Source organism: Stegastes partitus, unplaced genomic scaffold (assembly GCF_000690725.1).
Source record: "Stegastes partitus isolate 25-593 unplaced genomic scaffold, Stegastes_partitus-1.0.2 Scaffold943, whole genome shotgun sequence".
NCBI lineage: Eukaryota > Metazoa > Chordata > Actinopteri > Pomacentridae > Stegastes > Stegastes partitus.
In genome coordinates, this window is record NW_007578674.1 from 92,401 (window position 1) to 118,899 (window position 26,499).

Below are 26,499 nucleotides of genomic sequence, written 5' to 3' on the forward strand. Positions count from 1 at the left end.
CACTTGACTCTGCTCAGAAATCTGTCAGAACTCAGCCAACCAGAGGTGAAGCAGCAGCTAGTTGCCAGGTGTCTCTGTGCTTAGCACTGTTGCCTCCAGTGTGGTCTTTTTCAACAAAGAAGTGTTTGTGGTGAAATATAAATGCTAACAGTCAACTCAGAATCATGAACAAACTCTGATTTGAACGCTCATAAGTTACTTAAGGCCCGATTTTTAAAAATAGATTTTTCATCAACCATTTATCGGTACCCTAACTTGAGCAGGTGTTTTTCAGGGTTTCCCACGAGAGTTGAACTTCAACATTTAAAGCATGTTATTACACCTTTACAAACATATTGGTGAAGAAGTTGTTTGGTAACGATTTAGTTGCCAGATTTTGATATTTTTCCCTTACTATTAGCTTGTTTCGGCTAATACCAAACGTGGCCAAAAACACAAAGAGAGCCACCGTTAATAGTGAAGTTATTTTTCATCAACCCTGAGGAGCGCACACACTGGTGCGGGACGCCGTCTGCCTACTGACAGAACCACCCCTGTGTGCCGGCGTTGGAAGCTGCTGATGGGCCTCCAACACTGCGCCTCTGAGAGCTCCACGGCAGAACCTGTTGCCAGGCAACTTCACAACGATTCAAGAGGAAACAGCCTGGATTCATGGTGAAAAGTGCCGGCTTAACAACAGATGTTCCAGCCAAAGGAAACTCCGTTCCCATCAGCTCTGCACCAAGTAGATAAACCCAGCCTTTCTATCTGGTCCAGATCGGGTTGATGTTATGACAATTCACCAACTCATATGCGTATCGATCGTGAACCAAATTATTAATCACTATCGTTCACATTCACTACACGCACTCCAATTTCATTGTTTATAGTTCATGTGTATTACATTCGTAGGATAGTTAAAAAGAAACGCTTCTGTTTTTGACCAATTATAGGTTTTGTGTCTGTGATGTTGCTCGACAGTACCTCCTGCCTTTTATAAGGTGCGCTTTTATTTTGACAGTCCTTGTTTTTTATTGGTTATCACAGTCATGTGATTAGGTTCTCAGATCAGGGCAGCCAGCTTGTCTCTTTCTGGGTGACAATGTCCCTATGCCTTACAATCCATTGCATCCGTCGCTGTTGAGCCTTGGAGAAGCTTTGTTTGTAAGTTTATATTATACATCATATTTGTATAATTCATATTTTTCAAATAGTGTGATGGTTTATTTCATGTTTGGTAAGATTTATAAGTAAATGCTAAAATTCATATTTTTCTTGTATGTAACATAGTCACTCATTTATAACACCACAAAGAAGATTGTTTCTGGCATTGTTACGGTGACTAAGATCTGCAGTAAACGGACCTCAACTTGCTACACGTCTCAGTCATCTTTCACTTTTCCAGCAACAAAGTGTTGAGCTATCTGTCACTCCGTGAAGTCAAGCACGCAGGGGACAGAATAGTGTCGTTCTTTGTGTGGGAACTGAGGTCAATTTAATCAGAACTTACGAGTTTCAGATAACAGGTTGATTAAGTCAATTTATACTGAAATCTCTTTGAGATTTCATTTAAAATAATTCCTCAGTAAACTGAAGTGGTGCCCCTAAATTAATGAGTGCAACTGAACTACAAAGTGTCGTTCCACTACACACTACACTGATGACTACTAATCTTCAGAAGCTTTCTAAAGAAGAGCAAAGGAAAAACTATAACCTGACCAAGTTTGATGCCTGAGTTGAATCGAACAGAACATCTTGGAGATGTTTTAAAGAGAAAGGCAGAGCCGAAGTAAAGAGCAGCTCAAAAAAAATGTCTCAGAAGAATGGTAGAAGAACTTTCCAGAACATGGACATCAAAATAAAGGACATACACTATCTATCTATCTATCTATCTATCTATCTATCTATCTATCTATCTATCTATCTATCTATCTATCTATCTATAAAATGACTTGAACATCAGTAATGAAAGGTGTAGCTATATTTGTTGCATTAATTTCTGTATTTTTAATATAGTAAATTTAAGCTAAATTTGACAGAAGAACGAGGCAAAACCCTGCTGTTCAATTTAGGAGTAATGCGATTGCTGTAAGATTATACAATTTTGTTTTATACAATTTTTTGAATCATTAAGCAATTAAATGATATTGTACAGGGAAGTACTCGTGTCTGCTGTATGTTGTATGTGGTGTCACTATTTCCAAGGCCAGCCTTCTTCTTACTAGTGAGAAGAGCACAGACATACACCTGAACAGGCACTTAAGTGAACAGAAGTTTGCTGCAAAATGAATGTAATGTATTTATACCAAACTAGCAGAAGCTGAACTGCTACAGTTACTGTGACTGGTAATAATTCTGTCCCCTCACTTTTACCTATATGGTCCCCAGTAGGTCTCCGGTGACCCTCAAGTTAGCTGCATGAATCATTGCACACAGCCTCCAACCAAAGCAAAGATGATTTAAACCTTTTAGAATAGATGTATTAATAATTCAGGCAGTCCAAGAGTTTAGCAGTGCAAATGAAATACGATGATTATTTAATAGTGTATAACTATATAGGCCTCATGACATATTTAAAGGCAGTAAATTATTAAATTCTCACCTTCACGGTTTGTCCAGCTTCAGGGCCATCCTAGTGGGAAAAGAAAGAGGTAATTAGAAAAGAGCCCTTAATTCAAATTCAAATTCAAATTCAGATGTGGTACAGCATCCCCAAATCCAAGCCAAATGCTTGTATCGTTACATTTTTTATTGTAACACTCTTCTCTTAATGACTAATTTTAATGGCATTTTTCTTCCAGAAGAGAAGAAAACTAAAATATTTTTTAGATTCATCTATGTTAAGAAAACTATACAATGTGTTATGCACACAATATTTTTCAATGTTTGGATACATTAACTAAATGGGGGGTGAGAGGGCGATTATGTCTACTGCAACATCACAGACTGGGGAGTTTTTGCTGAGGGGACAGACCTGGAAGGAAACACATCAGCTGTGCTGGACTACATCACCCTGAGGGTGTGACAGAGACCAAGACTGTTAAATTGCTGCCCAACCAGAAGCTGTGGTTCCCTCCTCAGAATGTGTGACTCCACTTTCAGATTGGGGGACCAGCAGGCCTATAAGACTGCGAGGAGCAACCTGAGGAGGGGCATCACTGAGGCCAAGCAGAAATACCAGCAGAACATTCAGGAGCACTTTATCCCCTACCACATTCTCTTGACTAAAATTTGTGACTCTAACACACATTAAACATCACTGTGGTGAGTGAATAAACAAAGAAATAAGAACAGATGAGCTCCATTGTTATTCATCAGCAGTCCTAAAGGAAAAGTAGATATTTGTGTCACCATCTGCAAATCTTTTTTTCACCACCAATCCTCTAGTGAGTAGATTTGCTGGATATTATTATTTGTCACCGGAGTGGCGTACTGCAGAGAAAAGTTGGCCCCTCCTGCAGAGAGTTCTCCTTTAATGTGGTGGCTGTAACCGGTGAGCTGTTACAACTAATCTCTTATCATCACTTCTCATCACCTTCACAGTCAAAGAAAATGATACCAAGGTAAAAATTTCTCTCTGCTGTTTTTTTTTTCTTCTCTCTCCTGACTTGTAAACATTTTTTCTGACAAGAAAGCAGATTGAGCTAGGTGCTATTTTGATATTAGCATATATATCACGAGTTGCTCAGAACAGGCCATCCAGTCTGTGATGAACACCTACCACTGTGTCAGAGTCAGCTCTGTATTTAGCTTCCATCGCATGATAGCATCGCTGATTCACACTGAAACCACCGACACCTCATTCTACTTTGCTGCTATAAGTTTAAAACCATTTGGACTTTTCGTAAATTCTAAAAATAAAATGTTCTTCACATTTTCCAGAATATTATACTTTTCATTTCAATGTCTTCTCTATTCTACTGATCTACTGCGTTCTGTTTTCATCCTCTCACCATTTTGAATTCCCTATAGATTTTCTTTAGATGTGACTGAAATGTATGTTACCACACAGTGGTATGGCAGTATTCCTATGTGTCTTCACTTCAGCTGAAAAAAAGTTCAGACCTAGCACTTAGTTATGTAATGTCTGATATTTCTTTCTGTCGATTTCATCACAATTTAGTCTTGTATATTTTGGAGTGATTACACCTGGAATATAAAATAAAGTTCATTAGGTTTAAACAACGATTCACTGCAGATACAATTTGTTGTAGTTTTCACTTCTGTAAATACTTGTTGTGGATTGATACCTCTGTAGAGTTACTTAACCTGCTGCTATGTTTACTGTAAATAAAGCAATTTAGTAATGGTGACATTTTCATTGGATTTAGAGTGGGCCTGTAATTCAATGTAGAATTTGATATATGCACCCATGTTATAACAGAAGCCAAGATTAGCTTGCTAGTTTACTCTAGCTAACATGGTTAACTAACATCAGTTGATCTTTTTTTTTTTTTTTTGTGGAGAAACTACTAACATTAGGTAACCAGCAGACTTTAATTTCATTTTATTTGATGCACCTTTTCTTTTTTGTGGTGTCTTGATATCTACAAAGCACATCAAAAAGCAAAATTTCTGCCCATGATGAGCTATGGACTGACAGCTCTGATAAAGTACCATTGTCAGCCCTCTTTCTGTCAGCCAATCCAATGCCAGCATACCTAAAGTGATTATCCTGACGACACTCTCTGGGATGGCACATTGGAATTTTTCTCATGTGACTTTAAAAATAATGCTATGACTGGCTTAAATGATATATATAGAATTTCGGAACAGTCACGAAGTCAGATTTTTACCTGGATAGCAATGGTGAGTGAGGTAGCATTGAAGTGTTTCTCCACCAGTTTGGCGACCCTCTGAGTGGTGCTGAATAAATCTGTCAGCTCATCTGGCTGAAGATCCTGAAATCGCTCCACTGGTCTGAGAGGGCACACCAACACATCTGAACAAGCTCTGTTAAGGAATTGTGGGCTGTGGACATGTTCAAATATTTCTAATCCTGAAAAAAAAAGGTCGTTAATTCACTCATCTCCTACAAAAGATCTTGATGAGTCTAAAAATTATGACTGTAATCCTAAATCTGTATCTGGTAACAGATGAGAGTAACAGATCCTTTACATCTTGCAAGTTGAAAGATTTGTTCTGGCACATTACTCTACACCAAAGAATTAAAAAATGTAGCAACTGGTAAGCAAAATTTTAAATGAAACCATTCTGGCTTGCTTGAATTAGAGGAACAAAAAATAGGTGAAAATGATGACAGTAGGGTTCATCCTCTGAGCACCATGTCCCAGAGAGGGTAGGGAGGCCAAAACATGATGAGTTAAGCAAATAAGTTCGTTCCTTGTCATAGACTATGCTGTATTGGGACAATCAGTCAACCAGAGGTTCCCATGCTTTTGAAAGGCTTACAGATTGTATATGATGAAGATCTTTCAGGGAGACCAATTCCACCCCAGGGGTGCTCTCCGATGGGGTGGAAGGGGCCGGAACACACAGGCAGTACTTGGCTGCTGATGCCAGTTTAGGATAGCGATCACACTTCTGTTTCCACCACCGGTGGCAGCACCGCTTCCTGGCCGTCACCACCATCCATATTTACTTCCGTAAACACTGAGCACGCTCGCTGCGTATAATGTCGTTGTGTCCTCTTCTGCGCATGTGGGACACTTTTGGGTTGTATGAAGTTTACACAGCAGATCACATACAAGTGGTATTTAATTGGAAATGTAAACAAACTCACAAAACAACTAATTTCACAAAAAAATCTGAATTGAGCATTAAGTTCTGCAGTCTAAACATACTAATACTGGGATGCATCTGAAAGGATTACGTTTTAAATCCCATTAAACCATGGCTTAATGTTGCACCAAAAATTTAAAATAGCGGCTGTGGCTCAGGCGGTAGAGCGGGTTGTCCTCCAGTCACAAGGTTGGCGGTTCAAACCCCTGCCCCTCCACAGTCGAAGTGTACTTGAGCAAGACACTGAACCCAGACTTGCTCCTAATGGCAGGCAGCACCTTGCATGGCAGCTCTGGTGTATGAATGTGTGTGAATGGGTGAATGAGAAACATATTGTAAAAGCACTTTGGATATAAGTGCTATATAAGTGACCATTTAAAAGAAAGACGAAATTACAACCTCACTTTACACCTAAGTAGTTAGTCAGTTTTTACTCCAAATCTAATTAAATTAAAAGAAATGTAATAATTCAAGTTCCATCCATCCATCCATCCATCCATCCATCCATCCATCCATCCATCCATCCATTATCTTCCGCTTATCCGGAGTTGGGTCATGGGGGCAGTAGGCGGAGCAGGTCATTCCAGACTTCCCTATCCCCGCTTTCCAGCTCTTCCAGGTGGATCCCGAGGCGTTCCCAGGCCAGCCGAGAGATATAATCCCTCCAGCAGGTTCTAGGTCTCCTCCCGGGTGGACGTGTTCAGAAGACCTCCAGAGGAAGCCTCTCAGGAAGCATCCGAATCAGATGTCTACACCACCTCAACTGGCTCCTTTTGATGCGAAAGAGCAGCAGCTCTAGTCCGAACTCCCTCCAGATGTCCGAGCTCCTCACCCTATATCTAAGGCTGAGCCCAGCCACCCTGCGGAGGAAGCTCATTTCGGCTGCTTGTATCCACGATCTCGTTCTTTCGGTCATGACCCAAAGCTTGTGACCATAGGTGAGGGTTGGGACCTAGATGGACTGGTAAATCGAGAGCTTCGCCTTGCAGCTCAGCTCTCTCTTCACCACAACGGACCAGTAGAGCACCTGCATTACTGCTGACACTGCACCGAGCCGCCTGTCTATCTCACGCTTAATTTTCCCATCACTCACGAACCAGATCTGCCACTCGACAGACACCGTACCCAATGCCCACGCGACATTGAAGAGACGTGTCAGCCATGACAGTCCGACAATGTCCAGAGCCTTCAGCATCTCAGGGCGAATCTTGTCCACAACTAGCGCTTTGCCACTGAGGAGCTTCTTAACTACCCCTCAGCAGAGGACATGTGTACCGGGTTCAGGAGTTCCGCGAAGTGCTCCTTCCACTGCTCGACGAGCTCCCCAGTCTGGGTCAGCAGTTCTCCTCCCCGACTGTACACAGCCTGGGCGAATCCCTGCCTCCCCTTTCTGAGACGTCGGACAGTTTGCCAGAACTTCTTCGAGGCTGACCGAAAGTCCTTCTCCATTATTCTCTGAACTCCTCCCACACCCGAGTTTTAGCTTCCACGACCGCCGCAGCTGCAGCCCTTTTGGCTAACCGGTACCTGCCTGCTGCTTCAGGAGTCCCCCGAGCCAGCCAGGCTGGAAAGGTTTCCTTCTTCAGCCTGATGGCGTCCCTCACCTCCGGTGTCCACCAGCGGGTTAGGGGTTGACGCCACGACAGGTACCAGTAACCTTCTGGCCACAGCTCCTAATGGCTGCTTCTGCAATGGAGGCTTTGAACATGGCCCACTCTGACTCCATGTCCCCAACCTCCTCTGGGATGCAGGAGAAACTCTTCCAGAGGTGGGAATGGAAAACCCCACGGACAGGGGCCTCCGCCAGACGTTCCCAGTTCACTCTCACTAAGCGTTTGGGTTTTCCAGGTCTGTCTGGCAGACTTCCCCGCCATCAGATCCAACTCACCACCAGGTGGTGATCAGTTGACAGCTCTGCTCCTCTCTTCACCCAAGTGTCCAAAAAATACGGCCGCAGATCTGATGATGCAACTACGAAGTCGATCATCGACCTTTGGCCTAAGGTACACTGGTACCAAGTACACGTATGAGCAACCTTATGCTTGAACATGGTGTTTGTTATGGCCAATGGGTGGCTAGCACAGAAGTCCAAAAACAAAACACCACTCAGGTTCAGATCAGGCAGCCCATTCCTCCCAATCACGCCCCTCCAGGTTTCACCGTCATTGCCCACGTGAGCATTGAAGTCCCCCAGGAGAACTATGGAGTCCCCAGGGGGCAAGTTCCTTGAAGAAAATTAAGGAAAAACATAGTTCAGCTTAATGCCGTTGCTAAATTTAAAGTTTTCTCTCTTCATTTATATCTGTTATACTCACTAAGTTGTAAAAGCACAAATTTTGGGGGGATTTACTAAACAGAAATTAGTTTCAAATAGTGCAACACAGCTGTGTAATTTTAAATCTAAATATTTTTTCTACAAGCCTGGTAAGAACTAATCTGAGTTAAATTAATCTTGTTAATAAAACCCAATCCAAGTGAATAATATTTGCAGACAGAGAAGATAGAACTTCATTTCAGATTAAATTTGATTTCGTCCATAGATCAAAGGCATGCAAGATTGTGTTAAAATGCTAACATTGTGAAGAGACACTATCAAGGCAATAAGCAAAAAAAGTGAAAGAGAAATTGGAGTTTATTCCCCTCACATGAAACAGCATCCTGTCGAGAAAAGATGATTACATCTTTGCATTTCATGCCACAGTGGCCTTGTCTGGGAACCATTTATCTCAAGAGTCACAAACAGTGGCACAAATGATCGGCTTGGTCTTCTGTCTCTCTATCTCTCTGTGTATGCATGTGTGCAAGCCAAAATCAGAAATCAGATATCACATGAGCTGATATCTTTCCTCTATGCTCCTGTGGTGATGGTGCTTGCCCACATGAAAGATGAGGCCAGCTGAGGCTGGTACACACAGCCAGTACTTGTTGACTTTACTTTACTATTGCTGGATAAATAATGTCTCTCTGCAAGTGCATTAACTGAAACAAGTTATCCACGACTTTATGGCCTTTTTGATGTGTGTACAGAGAGCACAGGCCTCAGTAGTGTTTCAAAGCACCTCTGCTGCATTTATTAAAACATAAACGCATACAGAATTTTTTTTACATGCAATGCAAATGTTTACATTGAAATATTTGAAGGCATATTCTTAAAACTAAGTTTAGCATTGTCTTTTGACATTGTAGGGCATACATTTTACACTAACCTTTCAGCATGTTGTAATCAGTGTTCTGAGAAAAAGCTAGACTTGTGCACTTTCTCTTCGCTCTGTTTTCCAGCTTTAGAAAATCTAGCCTGTGATGGGAGAATTTGTCCAATCACAGGGCTTTTTTACCCGGAGCAAATGCGACGTTATAAAGAACAACAAGTAAGGCACTTTGAAGTACTGGAATTTCACTCAGGAGAGTGGGGTTTGAAGGTGAAATCACAAGGGAATGTTATCTTTTACCTGACAATCTTTGCATGTTAAAAGTGTGTGTGTGTTGCTGTGGTGGGAGGGGCTTGTAATGGACAGGGAGGAGGGCTGAATAATTTCTTGAAATCCATTCAACTGCAATGGCAGCTTTTATAGGATAGCCTGTCACAATAGCTGGAGATTGCATATAAACTGATGTGAGTTTGACAGTATTTAACTAAATGTGGATCAGATCTAACAGGATGTGAAAGGTTCTGTGACTATCTGCACTGAGAGCTGCTGGAAAATGCCCCACTTTGAGACCGTTTTTAACTCTGTCAATGCTTCTACCACCCACTCTCATCAGCTTTTCAGATAAGGCACACTACATTTCCAATGAGCCTGCTGACACTTTTATTCTGGTTGTCATTCACCCACAATGCAATTTAAATGCAGAGTGTTAGTTTGAAAATTCAAGTGTGTTGTGCCTGTTTTTACGAGCAGTTTACAGGTACTGGTAATCTAATTTATTTCAATCTCTACACCACTGTGTTCTTAGTTTTTGCTTTTTGATTTTTCAAGCCAGGTCACCAATTTATTGTATTGTATTCATTTATTTATTTATTTTTTAAATTTTTTTATTATAATATATTTTACCATATTTATATTTCTCATTTAAATCAACAGCTGTTGCACCTATGTACTTTACAGTAACAAAATAAGTTGTACAAAATAATAACCAATTTGAGGACTCCCTGGATTTTCCATCAGCAACCTCTGATTTAGGTTTTGTTTTTATGTGTTTTATTTTTTCTTTTATTGTTGTGTTTTTATTAATTTTCACATTTGCAGTCTTTAGGGACAACCAGTGTGGACTCAAGCAATTACTAGAAGACCTGTCTAAGGATAGTTAATAAACTTCATGATGCACTTGGACACATCCTCAGTAATAAGGACCGAGTTTATCAGGTATTTCAGGTCTTTCAGTGTCAGACACCCTCACCCAGGCGACCAGACCAGACCACCTCTGTGAGAATGTCATAAACGACAATGTCATTTACACAATGTCTGCATTATTAAACTTGCTTACCTTAGGTCAAACTTCTGAAGCAGAAAAAAAATAACACATCATGGCGGGAGAGCAATTTTCAGTTTTACAATCGTGGTGTAATCAGTGGGAAGTCTTTTATTCATGAGCAGACGAGTGGGGGAAGGCCAAACTCAGAAAGTTTAATAACTGGAATGTCTGGGATGATTGTATTAAAAGCTGAGCTGTAGTCAATGAAAAGCATTCTTACATAGCTACCCCAGTGTTTTATGTGACTCGGTGAATAGCTATGTCTATGGCACCTTCAGAGGTTCTGTGTACCCAACAGGCAAACTGGTGTGGGTTGGAAGAGAAGAGGAATGCTTCAGTGTGGGGTAAAACCAGCCTCTCAAATGACTTCATGATGACAGACTTTCGTGCGACTGGTTGATAGTCATTAACACTGCCTGTGGGAAAGGTTTTGGGTACGAGAATGATTGTGACTGATTTTAGGCAGGGTGGGATGATGGCTTGTGTCAGGGAGTGATTAAAAATGTTGGTGAAGACTGTGGAAAGCTAGTGAGTTCATTCTTTGAATACCTTCACAGAAACTTCCTCTGGACCAACATTCTTCCTAGCGTTCACTGCCATGAGCACCTGTCTCTCCTCATGCTCTCTTGAAGTGGGTGTATGACTGCTGGAGGCCGGTGGAGGCCAAAGTGGTGTGATTGTGAACTGTTGTATTGCTTCAAAGTGTGCAGAAAAGCAGTTTAGTTTCTGTAGTTTGCAATGTTCTGTATACCCTGCTACACCTGCCGTGGGTTGCTGTATGAGAGGTGATGCTCTATCCTCTTCTTGTAGACTGCTGGAGCATCCTTTATTCCTCTCTTTAAATCGACTCTAGCAGCACTGTACCAGGCTCTGTCACTTGACCTGAAGGCATTGTGGCAGGATTCAGAAAACTCCTGAAAACTATGGACCCAAGATATGAGTTTCCCAGTCACAACTGCTTTGCACGAGAAGCGCTGCAACAAATGTACACTGAAGTCCGGCAGAGACTTGCCAGTGATATGTGGTCAAGCAGGATGTGTGAGCCTTACATGAGCGTGACAATCCATTCAAGACTGGGAGATGAAAACAGCGTGTCTCCAAACAAGCTATTCCCCCCAGGATCACGCCAGTGAGCATATAGCTGAAGCCCTGCAAGACTCAGCTGCAAGCTGGGTACTCCAAGAAAAGCATCTGGTTGCTATAACAACCAACAACGGGCGCAACATCGCCAAAGCAGCTGAGCTGAACGAGTGGCTGAGGATGCAGTGCTTTGGTCACAGACTGCACTTGGCTATAGGTGAGTACAGATCTTTTACTTTAAACAAAAACATATTAAAATATTACTTTTCCCTTGGTTTCCTTTGTGTGTCTGCCCACAACTTTGTGTTTTATGTTGGCGTCTTGGCCAAGTCTCTTTTGAAAAAGTGAATGTTAAATAGTGGTTAAATAAATAAAGTGCTACAAGGGCGGCTGTGGCTCAGGTGGTAGAGCGAGTCGGTCAATGATTTGAAGGTCGGTTGTTTCGATTCCGCCCTGTAACCTGTGTCATGGTCGTTGTGTCCTTAGGCAAGACAATTTACCCACCTTGCCTGGTGTGAATGCATATGAATGGATTGTTTGAGGTGGTGGTCGGAGAGGCCGTAGGCTCAGAATGGCAGTCACGCCTCTGTCAGTCTGCCCCAGGGCAGCTGTAGCTACAATCGTAGCTACCACCACTGGAATGAATGTGTGTAAACGAATAATTGACAGTGTTAAGCATCTTTGAGTGCCTAGAAAAGCACTATAGAAATCTGATCAATTATTATTACTACTGAAAGTAAAATCTCTTACAATACAATACAGAATGGTAGAATTCAGAACCATATTTGCTAGATTTTTGGATAAGAATTGGTGATGCATTGATGAGTTTACCATGTAGGACATGAACAGACACAGATGCCAAAGAGACACAAAACTTTACAGCCCAGGTCACAGGAAGGGGTAAATTAACTGATCACACCATCTGGAGCTTCAAAGGGCAGCTAACAGATAAGAGACACTCATGGAGAGAAAAAAGAAAACATTCACCCACTTTGATTATCAAACCCCAAAGTCCGAAGAGCCGAACCTGGCTTAACCAGCCAAATGGTAGTATGGAAATCAGACACCAGGGTGAATGTTTATTGCTCTCCCTTCCTGCCCATTCTCTCTCTCCCTCTCAGTCTGAGGAATGCAATCATGGATGGACAAAGGAAAGCATAGGAAGATCTTAATGTGCCTTTATTATCTTGTGTTATTTTAAGTGTTATTGAATGTGAAAGTACATCATATCATGGTAAACACCCCGAAACCTTAATCACAGTTGGAAAAGTCCTTCTTGATTTTATTAGTTTGTTACATATTGATATATCCAAGTATTGTATTATCTTGTAACCGTGCAAGATATATATCTCATGTTTAGACTCTTTGCGATCCTCTAAATATGAGATATTTATTTTTTAACAGGTCTAACTCTGTATAATTACAAGTCCATATAGCTCTAAAGTAACATTGTTACTTTTAGAACAAAACTTCTGACCACTTTATGACCATGTGACCCACAGGGGCATCAAATCTAACACCCCTTCTGGGAGGGGAGTTCTTTGCTCTTTGGTCAGCTATTGTCCTATTAAAAAGCCCTTCACCCGAAAGACAGACGGCTCTTTCTACCGGCCACAGAATTGCCCACTTTGATCTTGTTACCAACTTTAACACCCTGATCCAACTGTGTTATGTTTCCATATGCTTGAACATACATTCCTCATATCTAAACATTTCATATCACATTCTTGTTTTTGCTGTATAGTCTATGCTATATCTCATTAGGTATATGCATGTCACTGTTCTTTCATTTCATGTTCATGGGTCGTGGTGAGAGACAGATTTATCTCGTTTGCGTGTATAGTGCATTTTCTTTATTTAAGTTAAGAAGTGCAGCCTTCTGTTTATAACAAAGAGAGGAGGGTTAAGTTACCAAATGTCGCGGCATACTCCTCTCCACGCCTTCCATACACACCCCCCAGACCATGGATGATAAAAGTAGGAAACTGCTCTTTCTTCTCTCTCATTTTCTTTTTGTTTCTTACTCTCTCGTTTCATTTCTTTGTCTGTGTTTTTCTTTCGTCTTTATGTGTCTCCATTTTTGTAGTTCTTTGTTTCGTCTTCGACTTTGTTTTTCTTAAGATAGTGCTCAGGTTCATTTAAAGTTCTAAATTTACATGCTTGATTCTGTCATATCAAACTGACAAGAATCAGCAGAAATTAGATTTTATATCAGATCAATTATACCGCGCCTTCACTCTTAGTTTGCAAACTTCTTTTTCTGTTTTCAGCTAATACCAAACGTGGCCAAAAGCTCAACGACAGTCATCGTCAGTAGTAAACTCATTTTTCATCAACCCTGAGGAGCACACACACTGCGTGCGAGGCGCCGGCTGCCTACCGACAGATCCATCACTGTGTGCCGATGTTAGAAGCCTGCTGATGGGCCTTCAACACTCATTGCAGAACTCATTGCCAGGCAACTTCATGACGCTTTGGGAGGAAACAGCCTGGATACGTCATAAAAGGTGCTGCCAACAGCTGTTCCATCCAAAGGAGAGTCCGTTCCCATCAGCACTACACAAAGTAGGCAAAGCCAGCCTTTCCATCTGCTCCTGATCAGGTTGATGTTGTAACCATTTAACAGCTCACAAACGTATCGATCATAAACCAAATTATTAATCACTGTCATTAGATTGTTTGTTAACCATCCTGCTCTCACCATAATCCTCTTTATTTGGCTGGGTAATCTAAAATAACACATTCACTACACACTCCAAATGCACTGTTTGTAGCTCACGTGTATTACAACAGTAGAATAGTTAATAAACACTTCTTATTTAGACCAATTCACGGTTCTCTGTCTTTCTTTGTATGGGAACTGAGGTCAAATTAATCCAAACTAATGACTTTCAGACAACAGACTGATCAACATAATTTCAAATAAAGTCTCTTTGAGATTTCATTTAAAATAATTCCTCAGTAAACTGAACTACAAAGCATACTTCTAATACACACTACAGATAGGATGCTGACCATACAACAATGGGAATGTCCTTAGTTCCAACTCAACGAGGATCCCCCTTGCTTTATTTCCCATCATTGAATATTGACAAAATGTTCAAAATACATTAACAAATGTATATTTTCTCATTTTTGTTTGTTTTCCCTTTGGCGCCTATCCCAGTAGCCCTCCAGCCAACAGCACATGACCATAAATAAATAAAATTAAAATGGGCCTGACAGTAGCAAGGTGCTTTATGTTATCAAAATGTTGGATAAAAGAAGACAATTCCCAGCAAAGCATTTGCACTGTTCATGAGTTAAAATCAGCACCGTGCATGGAGCAGAAGCTGTATGGGCTCTAGTGTGGGGGAAGATGTGCTTTCTGCAAATGAGAAGAAGTTAAGGCGCAAGCGAACTCAGCAGGCAGCAAGCAGTCTATGCTGACAGTCAGCACGGAAAGAATGGGAGAAGAATAAATGCTCCCCATCATGTTCCTTTCAGAAGAACAAAGCCTCACGCTCATCGGGAGTCTGCCTCGAGCCTTAAAATACCTACTCACTTGAACACTCACAGCCTAAAACATACATCATTCCTGGCTTCACAATAACAACAGAGGTGGGAAACGAGTGAGGAGGAAGAAAATACAATCTGAATTCCATTTCAAAATGCTCTGTTAAGATTTGACAGGCATTGTGCTGATGTGGAAGACTTTGTTTTTGAAAATGTCATTGTCTGAAAAGATAACACTTCTTTGCCTGCAGTTAAATAGTCTTTAGAAGTGAATGGAAGTGATTAGTCAAAGAGAGACACGCTATAAGAATATAAAAGGCATGACAACAAGGAGAACTCCTATTGACAAGACATGACACTTATATTTCAGGACAGTTTAATTCAGTTCAATTCAGGCAACATCTTAACTACATCTGGAGAGGATGACATAACAAGGGAAGATCCATTTCTTCAAGACAACTATTAAAAACAAACTGACCATCATCAGCAAATGACCGCATGTCCCACTTCAGGAATAAAGTGAAAATGAATCCAAAATTAAATTGCATTCATACAATCCATCAGGCGTAACTGACACTTCTTTACCCACAATATAGCCAGCGGGAAGAGGTAAAACTATTTAGCACCCAAACGGCTCCAGCCATATGTGTGATCTATGGGGAGAACCTTTACCTGAGGGCAAGCAAGTGTGGTGTTATGCATTCCCATTATAAATACGCCGCCCCTCTGTTGGAGGGCAAATTGTTCAGGGGCTCAGCTGCATTCTTCAATCATAATCATTCTTGATCATGATTGAAATATCACCCAGCATGAAATGCAGACAAAAGCAGAGGGAAAATAATCCTATTAGAAAGAGATGCAGCGCTTGAAATTATGCACAAGCTACTCCATATCTGCCCCATAAAACTGACATGAAGACCTGTAATTTTTGATGAATATACAGTCTGTGTATGCTCAAGTAAAGCTGACACAGAATGCAGGTCTGGAAGCAGTGACAGCAGTTAGTAATATGTTCAGTGTGAGACTATTATCTGTCTTTTAGTCAAATAAATCATATGTAAATGCTTCATGCATTACATCGTATCTATATTATATTGCGTGCTGGTGGGGACACATAGATAGGCTGCATCACCTCACTGGAAGAACATTCTGTTCAAAGACAGTATACACTAGTATACAATGAAGTGCACCTTGCAAAATCCCCCAGCAGTTGAGGCCTGCACAAGCATAACCAAGATAACCTGAGTCATTCCTAGCTTTATCAAAAAGGAAAATCTTAAGCCTATAAAAGTCTACCTAGTCTTGGGGAAGATAGTTGTGTAATTATTACATGGGCAGAGTGGATGCAGGCAGATTCATAATTAGACAGTCAGGTGGGCCATGCAATCATGTCCTGCAGGCTAAATGCAATGACTGCACAGGCTTTTTACAGTCCTGTGACTGCAACAGATAACAGATCTTTGTATTTGTAATATCAGAGCACCAAGTCTATTGCTGTCATCATGTGCCTCTTGATTAGTCCTTTTCATCACATTCAGCAAAAGTTTCACAGACAGTTAGTTTGGTAGCTAAACCAAACAAATAAGGTTCGTTAAAAATTGTGGTTATGGTAGTATGTATGTCTGCATTATAATGAATAATCAACACATGATACAGTTTTAATTGGACTACAACAAACAACATTATGTGCCTGTATTCAAAAATGATTTTTCTTAGGTATATTTAGAGAACCCTTCTATCCTCTCTGAATAAGGCTATATTTGTTTTTGTGGTGCAGCTTGTCCCACCTGCTCAACCAGTTATAACATTTCAACAAAAATAACCTTTTTATTTTCTTGTCACATGTTTCATATCAAAGTGTATTCTCTATGTGTTGTTCTGTATTATTGTTATTGTTGTTGCATGATGAGAAACTTGAAGCTTGAAGAAATATTTCAGGCTTTCCTTTCTACACGGTCCCAAGATATTGCCATCCAAATATACCCTCAACTTTCAATGCATTGATCGATCAACCTACAATTTCACAGATATTCTGTAAAAATTTCACAGAAATTTCCAAACTTTGATTTGCTTGAAACATTTTTTTTCTTTTTCTTTTTCTTTTTTTTTTTTAATCAAAGATGGTTCACCAGAAGGCCCATGATGACTTCAGATGGAATTATTCATCAGAGTGAGGACTTCTCAACATGGCAGGCTTAGTCTTGCAGACAAAAGCCAAATTTCCAAGATAGTTCATCATTGGGGTGTATATAATAAGATCTGGGGTGGTGTGGATTTGTTGCCCTTGTGCAATTTTTAATAGCTAAGATGGATAATCTGCAATCTATTATCTATAGACCATGAAGGCAGTTGACACCCTGGACAGGGTGTCAGTCCATTACAGGGTCACACATAGAGACAACCAAGCACACTCACATTCACATCTACAGACAATTTAGAATCACCAATTAACCTTAGCATGTCTTTGGACTATGGAAGGAAGCCAGAGAGAACCCACGCTACACAGGGAGAATATACAAACATCACACAGAGGGACCCCAGCCGAGATTCAAACCAAGGACCTTGTAACTATGAGGCACTTACCATGGCAGCAATCACAGGATGCAGGGGCTCGTTCTTTACAGGAATAACAATAGTATTTGATATACCACTTCAGTGAATTATCTAATGCTCGTCTATTTTGTTCAACACAAAGAGATACCAAAAAATCGCTCTCCACACTGCAATGTTAAACCATTTCAGAAATTATTAGGACATTGGAAGGTGTCAGTACCATGAGATCTTTGTCACATGCAGCTGCTGAAACACCAAGGACCGTCCACTAGGTACTGAATGAATGCCAGAAATATATATCACCTGTCTGTGACTGCAAAGTTAAAAATGCTCACAGTATTTTATTTTATTAATTAATTAATTGTTTTAAAAAATATTTTATTTTTTTTAGTGCAACTGGATGCAGGTACTAAGCACATTTCACTATGCATTGTACTATGTATAATTGTGTGTGTGTGACGAATAAAGTATATCTTATCTTAGTATTGACAGGAAAAAACAAATAAAAAATCAGTGTTCATCAATCAGAAGTCAGAGAAAGATCAAGGAAGACATTCACATCTGACTCCACAGACAATCTCTGATCAGAATGAGTTACACCATATTGCTTTTCCATCCATCCATCCATCTTCTATACACCGCTTAATCCTCACTAGGGTCACGAGGGGGCTGGAGCCTATCCCAGCTGACTTAGGGGGAAGGTAGGGGACACCCTGGACAGGTCGCCAGTCTATCACAGGACTACCTTATTGCTTTTCTTCATAAAAATAAGATGAAAGCCTTTCTGCAAAATATGTTTTAAAGTTATGCAGACCGAGGGAGTCAGCATGTCCAAATCAGTGAAGCATCTAGCCAACAGACCTGCTGGCTCGTCCAAAGAATTCAAAGAGTGCCTGGCTAATGAATGTGATAGATAATGTATAGGTCAAACAAGTGATTCATTTTTTAATAAGAGAACATTTCTCTCTATTGGAATTTGACAAATTAATTAGCGACAAGCAATGATGACTGTTATACTCAGCTTTATCTTTTTAGCTGACTGACCAATGTGGAAAACATCTCTTTATACAAACGCAGCCTTCACACTGCTAACATTAACTTTAACATAACTCATAAGCAACTAAAAGTCTGGCCTTCATAGTGTGCAGATCAGCAACACCAGTTATAATCATCAATTTAAACTCAATCCTTACTAATAATGGCTATAATGGAATGAACAGTTTTGCACATGATTTAAATTACTACATAATACGCTCAGCAGAGTGTACACTTGCAAAGAGGATGTGTTCAGTCTATTAAACACTGTTTAAGAAGTGATACTTGGCTGTAAATATAAACCTAGCCATAAAATAGATAAAATACATATAGATGACATTAAATTACTGCATACCACGTAAAAGCTTTAACACAATGACATAGATCTAATTGTTTACAGTTGTCCAATAATGGTGTTAAAAATGTTCTGATTTGTTGTCAATAACACACTTACCTATATACCAATGTAAACAAAAAAACCCCAAAACAAGCACATAAACTGCAACACTTGTAAATCTGGCTCTTCAAGTGGTGAAGCTAAAACCCAGGATTTTAAAGTAGACTGAACAAGTCAAGTCACAATATGTTCTCACCACAGGTCTGTTAATTTAGTCAAATTACTTTTAAAAGTCAAAGGAATGAGAATCGGCTCTCTCAAAGACAATTTACAATCTACGTTGTTCTAAGAGATGTTTATTATTGTGTAGCAGACTGAGTACCAGAACATTCCAAAGCAACACACAGAGAATCCAGAGACACTTTCTCACAGCAGTAAATTTGGTAGGAGACCATTTGAGAAAACAGCGAGCTCAAAACTTTCACCCATGTGGACTATCTGCATATTGAATGTTTCCTGTACTCTTAGAGACAACAGGATGCATCCTACCCCCACCAGAACCTGACAAGGGTCATAAGGTGCCAATTCTAAGGAAAACCGCACCTCTGGAGAAGAGAAGATTGCACCCTTCACGATGACCTCCTGACCTTTCTCTTCCACTAACACACAATTAACTAAACAGTTTAAATCCCACAAGGAAGGAAGGAAATCAAACATCATCAAAGTGCTGATCCCAAATCTGGACTCAATCTACGATATCATGTCATCAGGACCAGCACTGGAAAAAAACAGTTACATCTGAAGTGCTTGTGGAAGATGCACACACAAGACACTAACCTTCCCCTTTCTCTCTGTCACAGTCATAAAAACAGAGAGAAACTTTGATTCTGAGTGAATCTCCTTTTCTTAGTGTTGAATGTATATGCTTGCGCTCTTAGTTATAATAGCAATTTACTGTCATATATCGTGGAATTTTTATGGACATTTTTTTTTTTTGACCACTTGAGATATAACTGTCATGTTTGGTATCATATTTGTTTGACATAATTTCAATCACCTATTTAGTGGTGTTTCAGATCTGTGATTATCATAAATATTTAACAGTTGGATTTGTACATTTAAGAACTTCATTCAAATTAAGTTCTAAATGTATTGGGCCTCTGATCTCTCCTGGACAGTGAAGCTCAAGACCACCCCTTGGGATGGACACATCCATGATTTGTTAGATGCTGATTTGAATTTGTTTTTTTTGTATAAAAGTAAGTAATTAGAATTCAGATATGGCTTGGCTTTTTCATTTCATTTTATCTGAATTTGTCTTTTTAATTTTAAACCAGTTCTTTCATGATGGCTTAAATTCTTTAGGCTTCTTTCATTCCACACCGTTGCCCATAAAGTTGGAATGATTTATTTCTATTTATACACATCAGTAATCACTTTTGACGAGCAATGGTTACGTCCTGAGTCCTAGTTACCAGGTGAAATGAATTCTGACAACAGGATCTGACTGAAGAGTGGGACGCCGCACCCATTAACATCAACAAGCTGGTGGACAGTACGCCACAATGTCTTTACACATTGATCCATGTCAGGGGTGGTCATACTCAATACTAGTGACTGAGTGACATCTGAAAGAGTAATATTGGACATTCTAATGCATGGAATACCGTTGAATATGTGTTTCCTGTTAAATTGATATTGTGAAATCAATAAAATTTTGAGAAGATGAACTCGTCATCTATCAAGAATAAATCACATTGGCACAAGGTTATGGGCAACAGTGTACTTTACGACACATTCTTTTCTACAATCTAAGTTGGGCTTTGTTTTCCATGTTTTCCTTAAAATTGGGCTCCATAAGTTATTGTTAGAATGCAACAGAGCAAATGTTTTCTTTATCCCTATGAGCTTTGACTTGTAGTATCTTTACTTGGCCACACTTTTTTAACAAAACTGTGCCAAAGTGCCGTCCTGTCTCTACTTTCCTGAACCAACTCATTCAGCAGATCATCACAGCGACACGTCCTGCAGCAGCCTCCCTCTCCCTCCTGCAGAGGCTACGCAAGTATCATTTTCTTTCTGCTAAATGGGTGAATTTAGAAATAACAATTGGCTCCACAATTACCCCCCTTAAGCAACCTGATTCCATGCAAAAGAGTATTAAGTATATGATTAAAATGGGCATGTTATGTTTTAATATTATTTTGAACAGTTACAGAAAAAATGACTTTCTAAATGGAATTCTTACTGTAATAATATATTTGTAGTCTGATGTATACTGTATGTCTTTTTCCTCACAGGCTGCTATGTAAAGCTCAGAAGCCCACGGTAAGGCCAAGAGTGTGGAACCATCATTATGCATTAAAGTTGCAGTTGCAGTGATCTTGCCTTCCAAGCCATTAACTGCATTTCAGCTGTGGCGTCTTTAACACAGACCTTGGTTTCATTTCAGACACCTGTCGATGATTTAAGCCAACCATTCTCAACCTTGGGGTCCCAACCAACTGCGGTCGCGAGATTATTTCTAGGGGCCGCCAAACCATTTTGGAAAAATATAAATGCGCAAAATTAATGTAGCTTCCGACCGGACATTAGAGGAACGACGAGCACTTGGTCTCAAACAGGCATTTTTACTCAAAACCAGTTACTGTTGGCCAGAACTAGGCTGCACCAAAACAACAACAACAAACCTGTCCACTAGCTTAGTCTCATGTCTGCCCTTGTCATTCACACATCATCGGAGCAAAGATTTTTTTTCTCCCCGGTTTGCTGTCAGCAGGAGCGGCAGCTGAGAAAGTGTTCACAGACAGTCTGAAATCGCAGAACTTAAACTTAAACATTAGGCTACTTAAACATTATAAACATAAGGGTCATTGCATTAATATTAAATTACACCATTTCAAACAGAGAGTGGTTTACTGCTCCATTGTTTGTCCAAAATGCAGTGTATCAACGTGGCGTTTGTATGAGATTCTGATCTGTGCGTGTGAGATTATGGTCAGTGAAGCACCATGGTGGTGGTGGTGGAGGGGATTTAAAGATTTAAAAAAAAAAAAAAAAAAAGACATGTTGTTGTTTTAGCCAAATCTGCAGCAAGTTTTCTAACTGGAGAAATGAAGTGATGGCTTAAAAGAAAAAAGTCAGCAGCAGGAGTCCCAAGATCAGCCACCAGAACCATCGCCTGAGAAAAGTAGGGCACTGGCCGGGCTCCGTAAATATCAGCCCGACTTTTTTAAATATGGCTTTTCCTGCACAACAAAAAACAGCGTTGACTACCCACAATGTGTCATTTGCTCTGAGGTGCTGGCACACGAGAGCGTGAAGCCAGTAAAACTTAAAAGACATTTAGAGACAAACACAGCAGCCTAATTGATAAGCCTATTGATTTTTTTCAGCGCAGGGAGCAAGAACTAAAAAAGCAAAAAACAGTGGTGAATGAATTTACTGGTGTCCCTGCTAAGGCCCTGGCAGCTTCATATGAGGTGGCATATCTGGTGGCTCAATCGAAAAAGGCTCACACGATCGCGGAGAGTCTCATCCGTCCCGCAGCTGTAGTAATGACAAGATCAATGCATGGGGAAAAAATATCTAGCAGTCTTTTAACCATTCCCCTGTCAAATGATACCGTGGGGCGCCGCACTCAGGACATAGCCAGCGACATTAAAGATCAACTCGTTGACAGAGTGAGCAAGAGTGGACGATTTTCCCTGTAACTTAGTGAGTGCACAGATGTGTCAGGAGACGCGCAGTTACTGGCCTTTGTGAGGTACAGCTACAAAGGGAAAATGCACGAGGATATGTTGTTTTGCTCATCATTGGAGGGAGCATGCACCGGACAGAACATTTTCAACAAGCTCAACAGTAACATACAAAAAGAGGGGCTGAGATGGGAGAGCTGTGTATCTGTGTGCACAGATGGAGCTGGAGCTATGCAGGGGGCAACAAAAGGTTTGAGGGCCTGTGTGTTGGAGGGAGACCCCCATGAGAAATCTCTGCACTGTATGATTCACAGGGAAGCACTTGCAGGCAGGTGTCTCGAGCCAGAGCTTCGTGATGTTCTCCAAACATCCGTTAAGATAGTTAATTTCATTAAATCACGGCCACTGCAAAGCAGACTCTTTTCCACACTCTGTCATTAAATGGGATCAGACCATGAAGCACTTCTCTTTCACACAGAGGTCAGGTGACTTTCTCATGGCAAAGTTTTAACAAGGCTCTTTAAACTGCGTGAGGAGGTCTGCATATTTTTTTCTCAGACTGTAGTTCTCGCCTTGCTGACTATCTGACTGACCCAAAGTGGGTCGCGAGCCTTGCATATTTAGCCAGCATTTTGACAAACTATACAGCTTAAACTAGTCCCTACAAGGCCCAAACACAAATGTCCTTATTCTCTCTGATAAGGTCACGGCATTTAAGAGAAAGCTGGAGCGGTGGGCTGTGCGAGTGGATGGGGAAAGTGTTGAAATGTTCCCTGAGCTTGATGACTTCATGGAGAGTTATGACATATTGATTCAAACTATGTAAGGAATTATTGCCTCTCACCTCAGGAGCCTACTTGAAAGTTTCAACAAGTACTTCCCGAATGATGGCACGCCGGAAAAGTACGACTGGATACGNACTAGCTTAGTCTCATGTCTGCCCTTGTCATTCACACATCATCGGAGCAAAGATTTTTTTTCTCCCCGGTTTGCTGTCAGCAGGAGCGGCAGCTGAGAAAGTGTTCACAGACAGTCTGAAATCGCAGAACTTAAACTTAAACATTAGGCTACTTAAACATTATAAACATAAGGGTCATTGCATTAATATTAAATTACACCATTTCAAACAGAGAGTGGTTTACTGCTCCATTGTTTGTCCAAAATGCAGTGTATCAACGTGGCGTTTGTATGAGATTCTGATCTGTGCGTGTGAGATTATGGTCAGTGAAGCACCATGGTGGTGGTGGTGGAGGGGATTTAAAGATTTAAAAAAAAAAAAAAAAAAAGACATGTTGTTGTTTTAGCCAAATCTGCAGCAAGTTTTCTAACTGGAGAAATGAAGTGATGGCTTAAAAGAAAAAAGTCAGCAGCAGGAGTCCCAAGATCAGCCACCAGAACCAGCGCCTGACAAAAGTAGGGCACTGGCCGGGCCGACACCGGCAGCTGATAAAGGTTCAAGGCTCCGTAAATATCAGCCCGACTTTTTTAAATATGGCTTTTCCTGCACAACAAAAAACAGCGTTGACTACCCACAATGTGTCATTTGCTCTGAGGTGCTGGCACACGAGAGCGTGAAGCCAGTAAAACTTAAAAGACATTTAGAGACAAACACAGCAGCCTAATTGATAAGCCTATTGATTTTTTTCAGCGCAGGGAGCAAGAACTAAAAAAGCAAAAAACAGTGGTGAATGAATTTACTGGTGTCCCTGCTAAGGCCCTGGCAGCTTCATATGAGGTGGCATATCTGGTGGCTCAATCGAAAAAGGCTCACACGATCGCGGAGAGTCTCATCCGTCCCGCAGCTGTAGTAATGACAAGATCAATGCATGGGGAAAAAATATCTAGCAGTCTTTTAACCATTCCCCTGTCAAATGATACCGTGGGGCGCCGCACTCAGGACATAGCCAGCGACATTAAAGATCAACTCGTTGACAGAGTGAGCAAGAGTGGACGATTTTCCCTGTAACTTAGTGAGTGCACAGATGTGTCAGGAGACGCGCAGTTACTGGCCTTTGTGAGGTACAGCTACAAAGGGAAAATGCACTAGGATATGTTGTTTTGCTCATCATTGGAGGGAGCATGCACCGGACAGAACATTTTCAACAAGCTCAACAGTAACATACAAAAAGAGGGGCTGAGATGGGAGAGCTGTGTATCTGTGTGCACAGATGGAGCTGGAGCTATGCAGGGGGCAACAAAAGGTTTGAGGGCCTGTGTGTTGGAGGGAGACCCCCATGAGAAATCTCTGCACTGTATGATTCACAGGGAAGCACTTGCAGGCAGGTGTCTCGAGCCAGAGCTTCGTGATGTTCTCCAAACATCCGTTAAGATAGTTAATTTCATTAAATCACGGCCACTGCAAAGCAGACTCTTTTCCACACTCTGTCATTAAATGGGATCAGACCATGAAGCACTTCTCTTTCACACAGAGGTCAGGTGACTTTCTCATGGCAAAGTTTTAACAAGGCTCTTTAAACTGCGTGAGGAGGTCTGCATATTTTTTTCTCAGACTGTAGTTCTCGCCTTGCTGACTATCTGACTGACCCAAAGTGGGTCGCGAGCCTTGCATATTTAGCCAGCATTTTGACAAACTATACAGCTTAAACTAGTCCCTACAAGGCCCAAACACAAATGTCCTTATTCTCTCTGATAAGGTCACGGCATTTAAGAGAAAGCTGGAGCGGTGGGCTGTGCGAGTGGATGGGGAAAGTGTTGAAATGTTCCCTGAGCTTGATGACTTCATGGAGAGTTATGACATATTGATTCAAACTATGTAAGGAATTATTGCCTCTCACCTCAGGAGCCTACTTGAAAGTTTCAACAAGTACTTCCCGAATGATGGCACGCCGGAAAAGTACGACTGGATACGCCAGCCTTTCACCACCTTCACCACCTTCATCACGTGTCATCAGAGCTGCAGGACGTCCTGCTAGATCTCTCCTCTGATCGCACATGACAGACTGCTTTCTCCGCATGCGCGCTGGAAGAGTTCTGGTTGTCAGTAGCAACAGAGGACGCAGCACTGTCAAAAGCTGCAACCGATGTACTGTTTCATATGCATCCACATATCTGTGTGAAAAGACCTTTTCTGCGCTGACATGCATGAAAAACACATACAGATCATGACTCCTCAGAGTTGAGAGTGATCTCTGTGTAGCCGTGCCGAACATAAAGCCAAGAATGCAGCTGCTCTGTTCAAACAAGCAGGCCCAGCCATCACATTAAATAGCTGTAGAAAAACATCTCAGCTTTTGACCAGGAAGTAGTTATTTTTCCATGTCTTATCTCTCAGAAACATAGTGCACATAGTGCAGTGCATGTTAGATTGGGGGTCGCGACTGAAAAAGGTTGAGAACCACTGCTTTAGGCTACACTCACCACAAACTCCATCCACATAAGGTCTTTCAGGACACCATTAGGGCAAAAAAAGACATTCGTGGAGACAGAATGTGAATTGGAGAGGTAATCAAGCTGCTTAATTTTCCTGGGCCCATTACTCAATGTGGCTTATTGTGTGGTCAAGAAGACAAACAGAGTGCATTGTAAACAGGCACAATGCACCTTTAATCTTCCCAAATAACCTGCCCAGCACATAAAATGCAACATGCTTTTTCATTAAAAGTTCAAGAAGTCTACAGTGTTGGTAAACAGCCTCTGAGCCTCTTTCTGCTAAACCGTACATACAGAACTATTTTGTTTCCCCTAAATGGCACGCCATAAAACCATCTGACCGGTGCGTTGTCCCTCATAAATATTTGCATCCAGGAGTTAAAGTGATTAGCAGTGTGAAGAGTCAGAGATGTGTATCTCAGTGTAGTACCTATCACTTAGTTATCATTTCTGTAGATTTTCTTTTTTTTCTAAGTGAATTGTTTCTAATACAGGAAATCTCCTGTAAACACAGTTACTGATAAAATAATAAAAAATAACTATCTTAATGCCATTTAATTTAATTTTACACTTAGTTTAATATAGTATACTCAGTTAATATACCTAGTTTATATATATATATATATACACAGTTGGAAATGTGTATCTCAGTGTAGTTACACTCAGAAGTAGAATTGCAGAATTTAGCCCTGAGGCGTTCCAGCCCATGAGTGTCCA

At 40.9% G+C, this 26,499-nt stretch overlaps 1 protein-coding gene across 1 annotated transcript in view; it reads right to left on the reverse strand.

The window, feature by feature from the left end:
- The window catches only part of fhit (fragile histidine triad diadenosine triphosphatase), a 231,665-nt gene that overhangs the window by 55,002 nt on the left and 150,164 nt on the right, over nucleotides 1-26,499 (reverse strand). The window contains exons 3-4 of the mRNA XM_008294107.1: nucleotides 4,776-4,921; nucleotides 2,582-2,611 (exon numbers count right to left, since the gene is read on the reverse strand). Of these exons, the coding sequence (XP_008292329.1) occupies nucleotides 2,582-2,611; nucleotides 4,776-4,921 (176 nt within the window). The remainder of the gene's footprint in view (nucleotides 1-2,581; nucleotides 2,612-4,775; nucleotides 4,922-26,499) is intronic.